Source organism: Bemisia tabaci, chromosome 6 (assembly GCF_918797505.1).
Source record: "Bemisia tabaci chromosome 6, PGI_BMITA_v3".
NCBI classification, from domain to species: domain Eukaryota; kingdom Metazoa; phylum Arthropoda; class Insecta; order Hemiptera; family Aleyrodidae; genus Bemisia; species Bemisia tabaci.
In genome coordinates, this window is record NC_092798.1 from 27,403,289 (window position 1) to 27,422,230 (window position 18,942).

General features: G+C 38.8%; 1 protein-coding gene across 1 annotated transcript; it reads right to left on the reverse strand.

The window, feature by feature from the left end:
* Positions 1 to 740: 740 nt before the first annotated feature.
* On the reverse strand, positions 741 to 15,421 carry LOC109033624 (very long chain fatty acid elongase 7). Its single transcript, XM_019046324.2, has 7 exons — positions 14,915 to 15,421; positions 6,968 to 7,158; positions 6,388 to 6,471; positions 5,850 to 5,906; positions 5,253 to 5,358; positions 4,027 to 4,163; positions 741 to 1,435 (listed from the first exon to the last, which is right to left on the reverse strand). Exons 1-7 carry the CDS (start codon positions 14,973 to 14,975, stop codon positions 1,259 to 1,261), a joined length of 813 nt encoding a protein of 270 aa, XP_018901869.1. The 5' UTR covers positions 14,976 to 15,421; the 3' UTR covers positions 741 to 1,258.
* Between the last annotated feature and the right edge of the window lie 3,521 nt (positions 15,422 to 18,942).

The window sequence follows — 18,942 nt, forward strand, 5'->3', positions numbered from 1 at the left end:
ACTTGCGGTTTCAGACGTTTTCCCTTATATCGAGGGGGAGAATTGTTTAGGTACTTTCTAGTTTTTTATCCCCTCGGGAGGAGGGGGCGGGGGGCAACTCGAAATTTTCAAATGACCACCCCCCTCATGGCCAATGGTGCGTGACTTTTGAATAACCCTGTATATGAATAAATCAATGCTCCTCGGCTAGAGGTTGGTTGATTTTGTTCATTTTTATGAGGAAAATACTTTAAGGGGTCCCACACATGTTTCTTATATTTACATAAAAATGCACCGAAAAGAGTCTTCAACGGCTGCCCTCAAGTTGCCTTGGCTAGACTTGACACTTAATAACATTTTCTATAATTTTTTAAAAAGAAATTAAAGGGCACGACCAAAAGTGAAATGTGTAATTGATATTATGAGATTTCAGGGCATTTTACTCTACTCGAATGGCTCAAAAGTGAGGCGCCACACTTTTGCAATTATCAGTGATTTTTCCTCCCACAACCCCCCCCCCCCCTCCTGCGTGGCCCTTCAAAGCGGTTTTCCCCATAAAAACGAACAAAATCAACCATATACTATCCGTGGAGCATTGATTTTTTGTTTTACTGTTTTCATACAAGGGAAATTTGCAACTATACTGCGCTTTGTGCGAAATTAAAGTTTACATAGCTCTCTGTGAATCATTCTGAAATGTGTCCTAATTGTTAGACCTATCATTTGGAGTATCGAATGGAATTCTAATAATAAAAATCAACAAAAGTCAATAAGCTTAAATTCAAACAAAGATGCACACACTAAAGCTTAAATTTTAACTAAAGCTGTACAACGTTTAATATGTAAAAACAAGAATAATAGTAGCTATAGTATCTCTATAAAAAAGTCACTCTAAAATTATGCTAAGGAAAAGCATCGCTAGATACTTGGTTCAGGATTGAAAAAATTGTCTCAATCGTCACTTCGATTATAGCGGATCAAATGAGATTATGTCAGAGTGAGAGGAAAATCGGTGAATTCGATTTTTTAGACTGTAATTGAGCATAAAAACATAATTTCTGGAACTTTTTTAAATATCTATCAAGTTACGAAAAACAAATATTTTAAATCTCTGAAGCTCATGCAACCTTAATTGCTGATTTATATAATCATTCAAATCTTCACCTCTGAACCGTGATGAAAATCGAAATTGAGACTATTTTCCTCTAATATTTAAGCTTAAGTACGAGAAGGTAACCTGTGCTGTACATATTTGTGAATATTTGACGAGCCCAAACAACTACTGAGTTTTTGCGGGCTCAACTTTCTTGCCGTAAGCTTTTCGGTAAAAGTCTGCGAACAGCACCAGCATGAAGGAGTACTGGGGTAGTATAATGAAACAAATCCAGAGAGGATAATTGCAGTTTGGTTGAAAGAACGGCAAACTGAAATGCAGTATCAACATGAAGAACTGAATCTGAAACAGGAGGAGAAAGTAATTTAATTAAGACATTCATTTGAAACATTCAATTTTGCTCCGCAATGTCCTTTCTTAGGTCCATTTCAACAGCCCTTCCACTTCCGAAAAAAAAATATGAAAAATATGTCATCGTTTTGTAAGTGTTTTGTGAAGTTACGATATTTTCTCACAATCAAAAGGTAACGCCTTCACATAAATTTACCGTATCACAAGAAGCACCTAAAAAGCATCTAATCCCTGGTAAAAATTGGCAGTAGAATCTGTGTTCCAAAATACCATAGACCTAAAGCCGGCTGTAAGATTTCCAATAGCTTCTGTAGCCGGCTGTACAATTTCTTGTAGCCTTTTATAGCCGATGGCGATCAAGCAACAGCCAGACGATAAATTTTATGCTAAACGTTACGAAATGGATACTTGGACTTAGTTAGTTTTTGGACTACCGCTCTCTTTTTGTGCCGTAGTATCTTGATTTATTTTGCGAGGAAAGCTCCGTACTTTTAAAGGATGCCTGTCATTCTTAATATGTTGGAGCGCCTTCAATTTCTTATGATACTGTGTAATACATCTGGTATGAAATAGTTGCTTCAGACGCCGTGGCACGCTGCGGCGCGCGGCGCGGCGGGCGGGCAGAGAGCGCAAAACGCGCATTGGCGCCTTCAAACCTAACAGGGATACTTCACGCATTGCGCAATGCGTGAAGTATCCCTGTTAGGTTTGTAGGCGCCAGTGCGTCGCCGCTCCGCTTTGTGTTAGGCTCTAATATTTAGTCTCGCGGAGTCAGCGTTTTTCAACTCATGATTTTGAAATGTTTGCACACTCTGTATGAATTATTTTCATTTTAATTGATAAATAAATAAATGTTTTAACGGAAAATATAATGGGTGTTTTGTAAATATTAAGATAGTTCCGTATCAAACTCAACTATTTCCAAAGCACACGAATTGCTACACAATTTCTTATAGCCTTTTATAGCCAATGGCGATAAAGTGCAAAGCCCGGCGATAGGAACTATAGCCCGACTGTAGACTTTTTTATAGCTTCGTATAGCCCGGCTATATGATTTGCTCCGCTTTCTACAGCCAGCTATATGATTTTCAATAGCCTTCTTTAGTCGGCTTTAAGAACTCCTATGGTATTTTGAAACGCAGCTCCTATCGCCAATTTTTACTAGGGATGCTCTTGTGATACGCGCGGTGAGTATGTAAAGGGGTTACCTTTTAGTTTAAGAAAATATAGCCCGGTGCTTTGACTCTCAGACAGTATATTACCTCCATGACCGCATCTCAGCTAAAACAACTACAGCAAAACTTCAGAGAAACCATAAAAACTTGACAAGAAATTTAGTCCCACGTTTATCTTATAATTCACTTTAATAACCAACATTTGCCTCAATACGGGCCTCTCAGGCCTCGGTTAGTCATTCTAGGGGTAGACGTGAAACAAAAATTGCTGTCTAAAAAAAATTTCCAAAAAAAATTTCAAATTTTTTTTTCTTCAAAAAATATGTTTTTAAGGGTTTCTGTAGAGCTATTTGTGACGGACGGACTTTTCGGTCAATTACAGCCAATGTGGTGCGAAAAATAAAAAACCGTCGGGCCTCGTAGACCCGGTTAGTCATCTGGGTCAAAGAACCGGTGTTATCATTGCGCAGGGTTATCATTGGCGATTTCACTGGAATATCACATTAAAGGACAAAACTGTGGATGACTCTCACAAGAGGGGCTCGATGATAAGAAAATTGCCATGATGCATTTCTGAAAAGTGACAAAGACGCTTGACGATCTGTGGGAGGGTAAGGGACAATGGATCTGTGGGAGGATAAGGGACAATGCAGATTGGGTGTCGCAGAGCACGAGGCTGCGCTGTAAAAACGGCTGTTATGTATCGTTGGTGAAATTGCAGAAATGAGTAAATTGGTTGCGGTGTTCCGAAATCTCCGCTCCTATTTTCTTTCCTCCGAGACTGCACCAAAATCGAGGTTTGAAGTTTTCACAGAATATTCTACTAAAAGAGGTGAAATATTCAACAAATGACGATTCAGTAGTTTTCCTTTAGAAAATAAAGTAAAAGTAAAATATTGCCAAATGGACCAAGATGCGTCGGAAAATGTGGTCGGAACATATCGAGAGCTTGGACGGGGAAAGGCTTGCCAAGATTTGTATGGTAGGACGACCTCATAGTCAAAGGCAACCCGGACGACCGCCCAAGAGATGGGCCACAGAGCTGCCTTTCATCTCCGGAGAATCGCCTCTCTCATCGCCATCATATGTTATTTCATATTTACATACTAATTTAGAGGCTAGACAAACAGGGTCACGGCCCTCGTCAGAAGGTAGAAGAAGAAGAAGAAAAATAAAGCAATGACAGGAAGTCTGCAACATCGCAAACTGAGAAACGCATGTCTGCAGTGTCACTATCAGTACGTACTAAGACATAACTCTCGAAGCAAAGATTAATATTTTTTAGTGTCATTTGAGGCAAAACAGTCAAGTCAGTTAATTTTCTTGTTTTCCTTGCGTGGATTAAAATTTTCGAAGGAAACGCCCATATCCGCAGAATAGGTTCAACTAAAATTCTAAGGATCATACCATTTGCAGTTGTGTGACTTTTTTCTTCATCCAATTCGACCTCTTGTATTCAGGTCTTAAGGCTGAAAGGAGGTAGTACGAGTACATGACAGCGTGTACGAAGTTGTTTAGCAGACCTAAACTCATTCCATGGCCCCCTAAAATAAAGTAAAGGCATTAGTTTCCACTATCTTAGTTAAATGTATAAAGCATTCAGGTTCTGAATATATAGAAAATAGTTCGAATGGTTGAGGAATCATCAATTGAAATTTTTACATGATTCTAGATGTTGCTGAAGAAGCTCACAGCATACAAAGGGTATTTTAGGCGACCTATCCGCCTCGTTAACAGGGAAGAAAACTCTGTGAACTTTTGTAAGCTATCTCATTATGACAGGGTAGCAGTTAGTAAATTGCAATTCTATACTATTTGTATTATTCTGGGTACAAGTTTAGCCCGGCAGGAAGGTTAACTTTCGTTTTCAAAAGTTGTCTGGTAGAGTTACCTCTCACAAACATTGAATCCTACCCTAACGTGATGGCGACGTGAGGGCAAAGATGAAGTTTTGAGAGGATGGACTCGCTATAGCGTCTGAGGAGAAAATTTCATTGAAAGAAACCTCGGTTCTTTGTCGAAGCGCCACCAATCATCCGAAAGACTCTTCGAAATCCTTTGGATGATGATGAATGAAAATCGACGCATTTTATTTCAATTACATAAAAAAGGTATAATTCATTTTCAAGTTAGGCTATAGACTTCGGCGAGACAACCGTACGTGCTATATTCTGCATGCTTTTCGTGGTTGTGTTTTTGACTCACAACAAACACATTTTCAGGTAGAAAAGGGCGGCATTTTATTTATAAGAACTATTTTCATTGCATGTCTAGAAGAATATTGCTCCTCCGTTTCGTCCGTTGCGGCCGTTCCGTATATAACTACGTCAATTTTTGCGCACTTATGGCTTCCTCACATGTCTTGTTTTTATATAAATAAGATGAAATGTGCTGCTTATCTATTTTAGTGACTTCATCCAGAAGAGATAAGACGAGTTTTGTCCCAGAAAACCCAGAGTGGGTTTGACCCAGAAAATTTTAGAATTACGGCTCTCCTTGCTATCGCAGCAACACTATCGAACACTTTCCGATAATGATGAAGTCATCAAATCTTCTATTGAACTTTTGGAGGATAAAATTCTTCTCCTTTCAAATTTATTAATGAATTTGAACCAATAGACGTTTACGCTAACCTGCTATGAAATTGGTGCCAACGTATCCGAGCCCAACCATTCCTGAGTGATGGTAAATATGAAGGAACGATGCTTGGTTGAATTTCTTCCGCAGAATAATGAAAACCTGTTCAGAAGCAAAGTATACTTAAAATGATAGCAAAAGATGCGATTCCACTTAAAAAATGGGTTTTCTTCGATATGCATATTCACTTTATCTATCACTATGTCCTCCACACCTTAATTTCATGCCTAAATTGCGTGGCTTACACAAATATTTCTTGACACACGTCCTCTCCCATCACGCTAAACGTTCAAACATTCTTTATATTACAAAAGGGCAGCACCGACAATCCCTCCCCATGTATTTAAAACCCCTTAAATCGGTCTACTTTATTTATCGCGCTTCATTTTATTGAATGTCATTTCTACGTCAAATATATATGAGAGGGTGCAAAACCCAAAATTTGTTTGCTCCAGTTTTCTTTTGTAGCATTTATTTTATAGGTTCTATTATTTTTTTCCATAAAATAATTCACGAGAAATGAACAACTCTTGGCTACTATTTTGCGAAAATTATAAGAATTGTAAAAATAATGGTCGTAAAAATTCACTCACTGTGTCCAGTAGATCCAGAATTTTAAGCATGTAATAGACCCATACCATCCGTATTATCTAAATATCAAGGACAGACAAAAATTTAGTTAATGTGATGCATGGATGGATATATAAGCCTTAAAGGGCCTTTGGCCGATTAATATATTAAGGGGCAATTTTGCATGCAGCAGGGCAGTCAAATAGCTTACGGGTTACTTCGCGCTCTCAGTCAGTTAGAATCTTGGAAATTACACTTAATACTAATGATCATTTTCGGAAAATTTCAGCTCATTGGCTGTACAGGAATAGAGTCTACTCTTTATTTCTTCGTCCAAAAGCACTTAAACAATTGCTCGTTGTGAGTTCAAAACTGCTACTATGAAAACTGCTCTTGCAGACTTGCTCGAAAGATAGTGTAGGAGCCCCTTCAAAACATTCGCATGCAATTTGCGATGCTCACTGAGAAACACCGAGCACTTGACGGTGTAAAATGCAGATCATGTATCCACTACGTGTAAAAAAGTGTTAAGAAAGGATATAAGTATTTTATTTTTCTTACCCTCCGGGTCTTCGGGTTATCACCATAATCTATAGGTTCGCACATCCAGTTGAAATCACCGCTCCATGCTATCATCTTGAACGCCTATAAATTGAAACGAAGGAAAGTTTTCTTCAGATGTCTAACTTTTTTAGTGATATTTCATGGCTATCTTCCCCCGTGAACGGGAATGATTGAAGAACCTCAAAATGCATTCGAGTTGTTGTATAAGTGAGTAGGTATATGTTTGTTTGGTTTAATTTCGGAAGATGCGACATATCTTGGCAATAATGCATTGGCTCTCAGAGAAAGGGATGAATAAAGAGTGATTTAATAAAAAGGAGTTGAAAAAGTACTTGTCATTATGAAAAGTCTAATTTCCCGTCACTATGAAAACTTGTTCATTTAAGTGTCTTGGTGTCCTGAAAAAGGCGTTGATGAAATGTTTAAAATTGTGATTAAATAATTTGATTTCATATAAATACATTCTCTAAGTGACACAGAGATTTCTTTGAGTGACATGGCATTTTTGTTTTGTTTTGTGAATTCGATATTCATTATTGACTGAAAGATGGAACAACTCCATGTGGGGTTCACTTACCTCGATTGTGACCCAACTGCAAAGCACTATTTGTATTATATTGTAAACGATCATTATCCTGTCAACGTTGAATGGCTTCCTCTTTTCCATGAATTCGGGTCCCCATTTCAGGACGAAGTAGTTGTAAAGTGAGACGATTCCTATTGGTATCCATAAGTGGCCGCAAAGAGGCCAACCTTTTAACCGAGGATCTGCAAAAAAGGTGCAATCGGTTGACTAGGTGACATTTAATCTCAGGATTTGTTTGAGCATTTTGTGAGAAAATTCGCCTCCCCCCAGCCCCCTCGCCAACATGACTTTCGGGAAATTTGAATTGGTTGCATGTTCCCGCTCTGCTCTGAGTAAAATTTCATCAGGAAACATAAGATCCATTTCAAGTATAATTGAACGGAACGTGGAATCAGCGTGAGTATATCAGGTGTCGCTTGATTTACTTTCATGTTACATTTTTTATAATATTTTAATAATATTTTAATTACTTTTTTAATAATCATACCTCTGACTTGAACAATTTTCGAATACATTCATCAGACCAGAGTTAATCTACAAAAAGTTTCAAGGCACTGCTTTGTTTGGTTCTCGAGCCCGGCAGATCACTAAAAAAAAATATGGTGGATTTTACCGTACTCTGATACGTGATACGAGTATTGTAATAAACACCCTATTCTATGGTAGCATTTACCATATTATGGTATGTATCAGCAGAGTTCTGGTGAATACTACTAAAATTCTGGTTATTTTCACTAAATAGCATCACTGTGTAAAAAATCAAGTAGACTCATGGTAGATGTCAGGGCCGGATTTACCTACTTGCCGCCCATGGGCCGCCTGTATTTTTCCGCCATCTTCTCATTTCTTTTGAAACATCAATAGATCGTATTCGACAGTGGTTCGATGTATCGTTTGGTTCAAAACAAGAACATAACCTCAAACAAACATTTTAGGATTCAATTTAGAAAAGCTGATTTAGAAATGAGAAAATCCCTGACAATTTCACTTTTCATTGCTATTTCGTACTCGAGAGAATAAAAATTCGATCACATAAGACGCGTTACCTCAGATTTCTAAATTGACTTTTGAAGCTGTGGTTACATATTGAACCAATCGATATCAATATAATCTCACCTAAGTGATCTGTCGAATACGATCTATAAAAACCATCAAGTGAACGTGCCGGTGGGGATAGGGTGTATGAGATGCGTTTACTCATGTTGGGCACATTTTTTGTGAAAGCTCTGTCAACACTAACAAGAGTTCAGTTCCGTAAACCCATCCCTGTTTCGACAAGGCCTTCCACTTATAAAAAACGAACGAAAAAATTATGAAAGAACAAACATAAATGTGGTTAAAGATTTTAACTTCCCCCGCTGCGCCGACCGCACTGTATTGGCGCAATGCGTGAAGTATTCATGCAGTCTTGTAGGCGCTATGCGTTTCACGCCGACCGCTACTGACCACACTGTTTGACGCAATGCGTGCAGTATTCATACAGTTTTGTAGGCGCTATGCGTTTTAAGCCGACCGCCGCGCCGCTCCGTTCCAGGTCAAATTGCGTTTTTACTTTCTTTCTTAAGTCGACTAATTAGGTGTTGTCTCTTGTATCACCGAAAGACGACAAAATTAGAAATTACTGTACTTTTACTCTCAGGAAATGAGAGATTTTGTCGCCTTTTCTTGTTTGTAATTTATTTTCTGAATCCGATTTTTTTCTCTCTTTTTTTGATACCTACATTCAAATAATTCCAAAATTTGCCGCCTCCTACATTTTGCCGCCATGGGCCGCGGCCCATGTGGCCATCCCCTTAATCCGGCCCTGGTAGATGTTACCATACTTTTTTGAGCATCTCGCCCACGGTGACCTATAAGATGAGGTAACCAAGCACTTTAACGGAACTTGTGCTAACAGCTTCTGGAAGAAGACACTTCCGCCGTTAGGAGAACCAATAAACCCGATCGTAGTGTGACAACATTTTGCAATGAAGAACCGCTATCTATAGATGATCCATAAAACCTTATCTGTATAGGGAAACTAATGTCAGATATGTTGTTTCTAGAATGAGCCGAAAATAGCGGTCACTTCTTGCAAAATGTTGTTCAGTAGTTCTGCTGTTTCTGTGCTATTCCTACGTCGCTTTCATTGATTGTTTGCTTGAGTCATAGAATCGTGTTTCGATGGTCAAATCAAATAGGTAGAATAGCAACGAATTGATTAAACAACCATGATAAAACCATCAAACAATGCATTTCGGTTTGTGACGTTGCGAATGACGTGTCATATTTTATTTTTAAAAAGAGGATCTGATCATTAATTTTGCAAAGAAAACGTTGCACAAAACTGGCGATTAATATTATTTTGAAAAATAAAATATGAGCCGAAGTTTCAAACTTCGCAATCGGGATCTGAGGATTGTTAGTTTCATCTGGCTCTTTTAAAACCTACAATAAACGCTTAGTAACGGATGTAAATCTTCTTTACGCCATACTCTCTGATGTCTTGAATATTCACTTTTATAATGGTCGCACCTGCAGATCTTTCGGGCTAATTTCCATGATTTGACAAGCGAAAATCTCTAAATGAGCGTCTTTAAATTTTCGAATTATGATCCAAAATCTTCATTGCTGTAAAGCGCATACTCTATGAGAGCGTGGGATGTCCGATGAGAATTCGGCTGCTAAGCTGCCATTTGGGAAAAGTTTGCATTCACAATTGGCTACTGAGAACCGGTTTGAGGAAACCACGGTAAGCATTAATGATGTTGATGATATCACTTACTTCGAAATTCAAAGGTTGCTAGTTTTGTATACGGGAAAAAAGTGTCGGTGGTGATCCCCTGAAATTGTGGTACTGCCCCATTTTTTTGCGGATGATATGGGCATTCCCAATTCATTGTAGTATTACCGCAACTCAAGTTGACGGTAGTACTGCAACAGTTGGGTTAGTATAACCTAATTTATTGAGGTACTACCATTATTTTAAGCTCCCTACATGTTGGTTTTTAACCCCTTCCTTTTTTTCCGTGATTAAAATTTGACTTACAGACTCTAACAGACTCTTGGATCTCATAATTTACTGCTCATCTGTTTGTTTTAATCAACATTAATACATACGTACATACATACATACAAAAAACAAGAACAAAACTCAATTGCGCCCTCAAAGTTCTTGACAGATTTTAACGCTCAACGCATCTCTGACAACAAACCACCATCAGAGCAGCCATGATCTACATTCGGTCCGTCATCAGTCACGCCAATGATGGGGGCCATTGCCCAGTGAGTGACTGATATTTTTTTCCACAAAATTTGACGTTGGAATTGGATTGTAATCATCTAAATTTTACTTATTTCGCTGATACTTGTGTGATCATCTCTCTCAATTACTTACGTTACCCAACAAAGCTTTATTGTGACGTGTTCAGCTGATTAATGCAAGAATGTGACACAGTGAGAAAAGACCATGGTTAAGATGACCAAATAAGTGGTTTCCAGTGTGAACTTTAATTAATAGTATTTTCACCATTAAAACTTTAATCTCTTGATTAGTGGTAGTAGTGATGGTGAAATACCATATATTTGGAAAATTTGAACATAGTTTTTGTTCTATTTAGTATTCATTGCTATCGGCAATGATAAGGACTCAACTCAGATCGGCCCCTGATGGTAGAATCGGTGATTCTTGAACTTGACTTCGCAAGTTCACCGAGGAAATACATCCATAACCTTCAAAGTAGGGAAAAAAAGAAAAAAAGAAAAAAACAATGGGCGGAATATCGTCAATGTCAATGACGTCAGCCGGAAGCACGCACTTGGTTTAAGAATCAAGCAACCTCACTCATAGCTCATCATATTCATCAAGTAACAAGATTCAATCGGTTTCCACTTTTTGATGCCGTGGACAGTCCAACATTTTGGTTAAGAATTACAATTGGACTGCATTTTGCAATTTGGAATTATAAATTTTAACTCTTCTGGAAAAACACTGATTTGCATAGGGAAACTAATGGCACATACGTTGTTTTTAAACCGGGCCAGAATTTATAGTTCCAAATTGCAAAATGTAGTCCAATTTAAATTGAATGAAACAACGGAAGGATATTTTTTTCTCGTCATAATCAGTTTGCAAACGGTAATTCACGATCTTGGTTCGTGAAGTATTAGCCTACCAGGTCTGAATAATTTGAGGAGATATGAACTTGTACACTTATTGTGAAGTCTTGGGTTATTTATTTATTGCGTTATGGAAGTTATTTTCTGATTAAAAACCATACCCACACTCGTTCTATTAGGTAAAAAAGAAGAAAAAAAAGGTTTCAGTTGAATAGGCGACATTGAATATTATTTTTAAAGTATTGAAACACATCTAGGGGCTGTCTATGTTTGTCGAGGTGGTTGTAAGGGGTAGTTAGAGTCGAGAGGAGCCTTAAATGTACCTGACAAAGGAGGAGGGGAGGATCAAGTCAAACCTGACGTCAGGTTACAAGTTAGGTACCATTAAAGTTAAAGTTGCGCTCAATGCCTACGAAGTTTAAAAAGTTAAGAATGTCACGGAGGAAAGAGGGGGACAAATTAATTTTCTCTGTTTTCAATTCATCTGTTCATCGAATCAGACACACATCATCAAATCACAACTACAAATTTCATCTTGAAAACTAACCCTGCCTAAAACGATCATGTCGGTATCCTGTTAAGATCATGCTATTACCAACTTGATTGATTCCGGACCAATTTTTGGTGAGTGAGGCATGGTACCAAGTTGACGCCAACGTGGTACCAACTTGGTCTCGATTTTGTTCCATTTTGGTACTATATATTTGTCACTGTTAGAAAATTTTGACCACTTAAGTATCATATTGATATCATGTTGGCGTCAACATGGTAACTAACATCTTTCAGTCACCAAAAGTGTCGTTCTCAGCAGGGATATTGATGTTGTTAAAAGAACAAATTCCATTGATTGCAAGTGCTTTTTTGACAGGAATAGAAATTGATGACCAATGGTCATGTCAATAGAGTGACGTACGAAAGGCTGCCAAAGAAGTTGCTTGATTGGGTTCCTCCTGGGAGGAGACGAAGGGAACGCCCAGTGAAAGGGTGGCGACAGGGGGTTTTAGAAGAAATGAGGGTTTGCCAACTCCCTGGAGGGCTTTGGGAGGATAGGGGTCTTTCGCGGCTCGGAGTCGCAGAGCGCCAGAGAGCGCTATAAAAGCGACCTTATACATACATACATACATACATAGAAATTGATAAAAATCAAAGAGAAAAGGCCCTCTAGACATTTTGACAGGTGTTAAGATCCTAGACGCCCGGAAAATTTAGACCTCCATGTCTGACACGAGCCTTTGTTCAAAGTCTCTTCCAATGCTCACGGCCATGTGGCTTCGCGAGTCAATACTTATGGAAATCGTGAAACATAGTTGTCAGATTGTGCTGAATAATGATCAATATTCCCCGTCTAAACTCATGTAAAATATCTCAATTTAATGGCACAACCTGGCAACTTCGCCGTGAAACCAATGACTCGCGAAACGCGCAATAATCGCTTATTGCCGACTCGAATCAAGTTAGTGAGGCTTTGCAAAGCAAGCGTACATTGAACTTTTTATTTCTTACTTTACAATCCGTGGAAATAGGTCTCTTGCGAGGTTTCTTAATGATACAACCACTAAAAAACGGGACAAAATCACTGCTTCTAGCTCTGCAGTCATTCTAATGTTTCTAAATTCTGAGCTAAGAATTAATAACAGGAGCGGCTTGGATTTTTAGGAAAATTGATGTATATTAAAAGAAAAGAAGAAAAAAAAGGAAAATCATTTCCAGTATAGACCAAAAACAAATCCAAAATGCGAATGAAAAAATACCGTCCGTGTCCGTCCGTATACCGTTGATATATTTTGCGACCGGTCAAAAAGTAGGATTCAGTCACGTGATTTTGGAGCCCTCTGAAAATATTCAGGATCCTACAATAAGACTTTTGATAGCAGTGGCGTGGCCGCGTGGCGTGCTTGGTGATATATCGATATTTCCTCATTTGAAGCAGTGGTCAACGATCGATTATTAAGGTGTTCGCTGTGAACACCCTGTTTATCGATACTTTTCCATAGGTTTAAATGGCCGATTGATCGATATATCGCAAAGCACGCCACGCCACTGTATGACTGGGGCGGAGGAAATTGGCGGTGGCAAGCGTTTGCTGTTTATGAATTGTCTCTTTTTTTTGAGTGACATCCACTCTTTATTTTATTTTCCCCGGGTGAATGAGCCAACTTTTGTTTTTGAATTTTTCACATCATAAATATCAGAAATTTACAGGAAAAATCACGAGGGAGTTCAAGACGTAGCATTGATTAATTTTCAGGTTAAGAAATAAAGTACATCAGGAAATCTGCATAGTTGGAAACTGAAATGAAGAAATTTCCTGGTAGAACTATCCGTGCATGTAGATCCTGTGACCTAAGGCCATTGAACTTCGTCAAAGTACGCAATTGATCTTCCAGATGAAACCTATCGTTTGTAAAACTCCTTGTGCTTTCCAGAGTCAGGTGAAAACGCAGAAACGGCTTTGAGTCATAGGAAAGAAAATATCATCACCTCTCGGCCGAAGTATATCACAAGTACCATTTGCACATCAGCAGCGGTGTTGCCAACCTTCACTGATTTGTCGGGTTTTTTTTACAGAAAACTCAGGTATAGAAACACTTGAAAATGTTACCTTATATCTCTGTTGTCAGAAGAATTAATCCCTGAAATATTCATTGAAGTAAGTGCAGAGCTTTTTCAGAAAAATTAAAACCATATTGAGATGTCTGGCAACATAGTGTCTGAGCGTAGATGACGCTTGTGACACGTTGGCCGGAAGGTGACAATAAGTGACACGTAGTGGAAAATGGCGTCAATAACACTAAGTCCGATGAAAACCATGATTCACTACCAAGAATCTTGGGTATTTTAGTTACAGCAAAAGCACACTCGAAATGAAGTAGACTTTCTGCGATAGCTCATACATTAAAAATATATACCAGTTTGGTCACCATTGAATGGATCTCTGTTCCTCTCTTAATTTCATAAGATCTGGTTCGTTGATCATTCTTTTTTCTCTCATTGCCCGTGGAGAGTTTTAATGCAAAGGTTCTGGAACCATTCCTCTTACGTTGAAACATGTCAAAAAAAGAAGAAAAACCTCAGAATTATTTTAGAGAATTACCTTCTTCGTGGGTACTTATAAATTACTTGCGGAGGGGGGGGGGTGCCTCGAGCTATTTTATGATGAATTTGCAATGAGTAGGCAACTAATACAATTACTTAATTATCCAAAGACCGAAAATGTCAACATTTTAAGTAAATTTTTACTAATACAATCCCACGTTATCAAAACTTAAAAACACAGTGTATTCCTAAACATTTTATGTTCTTCGTGCGCAAGTTTTCTTTATTCCATTACAAGGGGGGCGAGGGGTGGGTCAATCGATCCATCCCTAAAGGTTTTTTTAGATGTGGGGTGTGAAATCGTCTAAAGACGGGAAGCGGAGTTTAAAAATGGAATCAAGTGCACTTGTAATTTATGGACAGAAGACTGCTGCTTGAATGAAGGTGTTTTGGTCATGGAGGGGGGGGGGGGGTACAGACCACCTAAATCCTTCTTGCCTACACTAAGCCTTTACGGAGAACAGATTGTTGGGAAAAATTTTCAAGAAAATACCTAAAGCAATTTCGTTTCGCGATAGAGATAGTGCATTTATACCCGGATATTTATGATGCTAAAAAGTACTGCTTGCCTTCAGAAAAAGGGGGAGAAGGGGAAAGGTAAAAAGGAGGCCAAGAGTAGGCCATGAACTTGATCTTGTTTATCACGTGGTAATGTGAACTTTTTATTCAGCAAAACAGCCCAATCTTCCTCGGGCCGCGGAGCAGTCAGGGTGCACACCCCCTCAAGTAAAGAAAACAACGTACCACTCCAGTCATCATTAATCGTCCTGTATCCATCGATCAGCATTCCAATCACTGCGGCCATTTTGAGGAACTTTGAACTTCACCTTCACAAATCAAAAACTATCCAAGATCCAAGGTGCATACTAAAAGAAAACTCTGATCAGAAAAACACTCGAGAAACGCGGAAATCACTTCGGAAAAAAAATCACTTGGGATCACAAAAAACGGGGCAGGAGGAAATTTCGCGGGCGCGCTCTTGCGCAAGTCATCTTTTCAGGCGATTCAAAGGCGAGTCTTTTCTTTTCTTTCTCAAAACCATGCTTTTCCGTTGATCAGCGTTGATGATCGGTGCTGCCGTTGCCTCGATTCTCGCCCGACTCGCGTCGAACCGGACGTAGCACAAAGAGGCTAATTTTGACCCCGGGTCACCGCGATCCGCTCCACCGTCTAATTTATTCCGTTTCTTCCCGGTGTCGTCCGAAACCTGGAACCTCTGCCGCCGACCGATACCAATGAATAACTGCAGGAGGGAGCCATCGCTTTCGCTTTCCCGATGAACAATCAATCGACTATCAGATTCGATGCATTTTAATCGATTCGTCTATTCCAAAACCACCCATCTCGGGATCGACCATCAGATTTGATGCATTTTAATCGATTCGTCTATTCCAAAACCACCCATCTCGGCTAACGCTCTGCAGACCGGTGAACGCACCTCTGTTCCAATCGGACGTATTTCTGCCAAACGGAACTATGTGCATCATGACGTGAGCTCTGAGACCCATAAGAATGTATGCATAACAGGGCTCACGTCATAATGCACATAGTTCCGTTTGGCAGAATACGCCCAATTCGTCATTTTATGGATGAAGGAACGTGAATCCATTCCAAGGTTGCAAAAACGACTTAAACAACTTGATTTTTTACAAAACTTTAATTGTGAAATTGTTGTCCAAAAATTGCTGATTTCAGCATGTACTCAGAGGAGAAATAGGTGAGGTTTAAAATTAGATAATCCAAAAGTTTTTTTTTTTTTAAAAAGCAAAAATATGATTTACAAGTAGATAGCAACCTCGTAATGTAGTTACGTTGTTTCGTCTGAGGAACGACGAATTTTATGATTATTTCATTACTTTCAATCACTTAATGACGTGCATTTACTTTATGACGTCCACCTTGTAATTTTCTCCGGGAGAGCAAAATGATAAGGATTTTATAGCCCGCGTAACATTCCGGGAAATCTACGTAGAAAGATTTTTAAAAATGGCAGTATCATTTCCGTTCGGTGCCAAATGCGGAGTACCTATTTCCTGCGATTTTTATGAGCACGGATAAATTTTGAGCACGTTTGGGACTGGCATACAGTGGCGTGGCGTGCTTTGCGATATATCGATTGATATGCCATTTAAACCTAAGGAAAATAATCGATAAACAGGGTGTTCGCAGCGAACACCTTAATAATCGATTCTTCACCATAGGTTTAAATGGCATAACAATCTATGCATCGCAATTCACGTCACGCCACTGGTGGCATAGTCGATTGATTTTTGATTTAGCTAGGAGGCACGGCAATCTAAAAGTCCACATACCAATGTTGTCAGTTCTCCAATATTTTCTACGCTTGCATAGTAATATGCGTAATATGCATGATGGCAGTAGATGATCGACTTACTCTACACTTCTTGGCTTTGGCGAAACATAATAAGTCATTCTGTGCATTCGTAAAAAAAGAAAAAAGAAAAAAAAGGAAGTCATTACAGTTGGGAAACGATTTCAATCCAACAACAAGCATATTTTCTGTAAAGGCCCCATGAGAATAAGAATACCCGCCCCTCATGCAACAAATTGAAATACGATTAATTTTTACAAAAAGAAAGAAGTAATAGCTCTCACAATGCTAATGTGTGATTTCAGGCTTATCTGAATCTCTAGTTTAAGATACAATATTTAATTTTAAGGTCATAATTATTTTGGTCCCAGTAACAATGCCAGTCTTTTTTCAGAACCGAGAAATCCTTCTCATGAAAGTAATGTTGCATCGTGTAACTAAACTAAAGATCGAGGTCGACGCCTATAATTAAATAGGAGCACTATATGCTGTCGTGGTAAGGATGAACACCGTATGAACATTTATGAGTTGCCAAATTTCCTCTCGGAAAATAGGAATTTTTGAGGTAAGTTTTGAATATTTTTTCTTGAAATTCTCGGACACTTAAGATAAAACTAAGTGTACAAAAATCTCTAAGAAATCGGAAGAAAAATATTTACAAAATTTCCTGAAAATTCGTGATTTGTCAAAGGAAATTTGGCAACGTCTGGCTCATACGGCGTTTTTCCTTAGCGCGGCAATACAAGCTACTTATGCGTTTAGCAAGTATGAGCAATAATTGCATCATTCTTACTAGCTTTTAACATAAATAGATCGCTAGCAAAGGCGCTACATTGACAGGTGTCTGCTGCAAGAGCCGGGGGAGGTGACGTTTTTCCACAGTTCAATGACATTCAATTCGACACACTGGCCTAAAAATGCTGTGCATGAGTCATAGAAATGCATCAACCTTCGGACGTACCTCTGCGGCTAGACAAAAGTGGCATTTTTTTGCGCCGAGGGCAGGATTGACTCATCGAATGTCTTGAAAGCATCAGGCACAAGGCCAATTTTTTTTTTTTTTTTCCCCCTTTTTTTCAAATTTTTGGTTTTTATATTTTTCTGTCAGAATATGATGCACAAAAGAATGGTATGAGCAAACTACACAATGGGACCATGCTTTCTGGCCGTTGCGCGGTCAAAACCTAAAGTTGCGCCCTCTAAAGCTCGTTTCGTGACTCACGGGAATTATAGTCTCAATAAACCAAGCTCATCTGGAAACTATCTTCTAACGATAGCCGAAAAAATCATGAAAATCAGTCCGATCGATCTTTAGAACGAACTTTAACAAAATACGAAAATTCACGTAGTTCAAATGGGGGAATTCACAACTTTATCACAACGTATACAAAAACCCGAGTCACATTTCCCATGAATACCCATTTTGTTACCCGCAATGAATGAGGTGAGAGAAACAAATTGGGTTTGTGAATTTCCCGCACTATCGTGCAACGTTGCAATGAAGATGTTTAGAACTTTCAATCTTTCCCTCCGCTAAAATACATAAAGTAAGCAATTCCATTGAAGCTCATCACAAAATGAAACGTAACAATTCTGTAAAAACTCAAAAATTAAGGGACCAATTAAAAAAACCACGTATATCCATTCGAAACAAAATTTTTTTTTTTGGAGCGGGGCAAAATTGGTTTAAACATAAACCCCTTTGGGACCCATTGTATCAGACACTAAAGCTCAAGGAAAAATAAATTCCCCTCTTGACTTTGTTTCCCTTCATATTACAAAGTTTTTTGTTTCGCCTGAAAAATTAGGTCGGATAGGCTTGTGTGGTTTTTGGAATTGCCTATTTATTTGAGCACACGCAAAAAGGTGCACGTGACGAGGAAAAAGCGCCTTCAATTCTAGACGATACTAGACTGAGGCACGCGGATCAATTAGCTCCAGCACCACAACACCAAGACAGAGGAACACGGGCGGCTCTACTGCCATGTCAAGGAAAAACGCCGTATGAGCCTCCAGGCCTTGCCAAATTTCCTTTGATGAAAAACCAATTTTCTAGTGAACAAATGAAAATTTTCTTTCCAATTTTTCAGGTAATTTTGCTCGCAATTTCACCTAAAGTTCCTGACAATTTCGAGGAAAAATATTCATACTGTCCTGAAAAATGAACATTTTATCGAAGTAAGTTTGGCAACTCTCGAATGTTCATAGGGCGTTCTTCCTCAGCACGGCAGTCTAGACCTCCATGCTTGGGTGTGCCAAATTTCGTTGTTTCCCGGATGAAGGAACGTGACTCTATCCCAAGGTTGCAAAACTGACTCAAACAATGCAATTTTTGAAAAGTATGCACCTGTTTAAAATTCGTCCAAAATTTTCCTAATTTTTGCATTTAATCAGAGGAAAAATCAGAGAAATTATTGGTTAGAAATGCCTTAGATTCTCC

What these genes read in the sequence shown, in the direction of transcription:
- LOC109033624 (XM_019046324.2), bottom strand. Translation starts at nt 14,975, where the DNA reads ATGGCCGCAGTGATTGGAATGCTGATCGATGGATACAGGACGATTAAT. An exon ending in TGGCACCAATTTCATAGCAG is followed by an intron (nt 4,164 to 5,252) that starts GTTAGCGTAAAC and finishes ACTTTATTTTAG; the next exon opens with GGGGCCATGGAATGAGTTTA. An exon ending in AAGTCACACAACTGCAAATG is followed by an intron (nt 1,436 to 4,026) that starts GTATGATCCTTA and finishes CTCCTGTTTCAG; the next exon opens with ATTCAGTTCTTCATGTTGAT.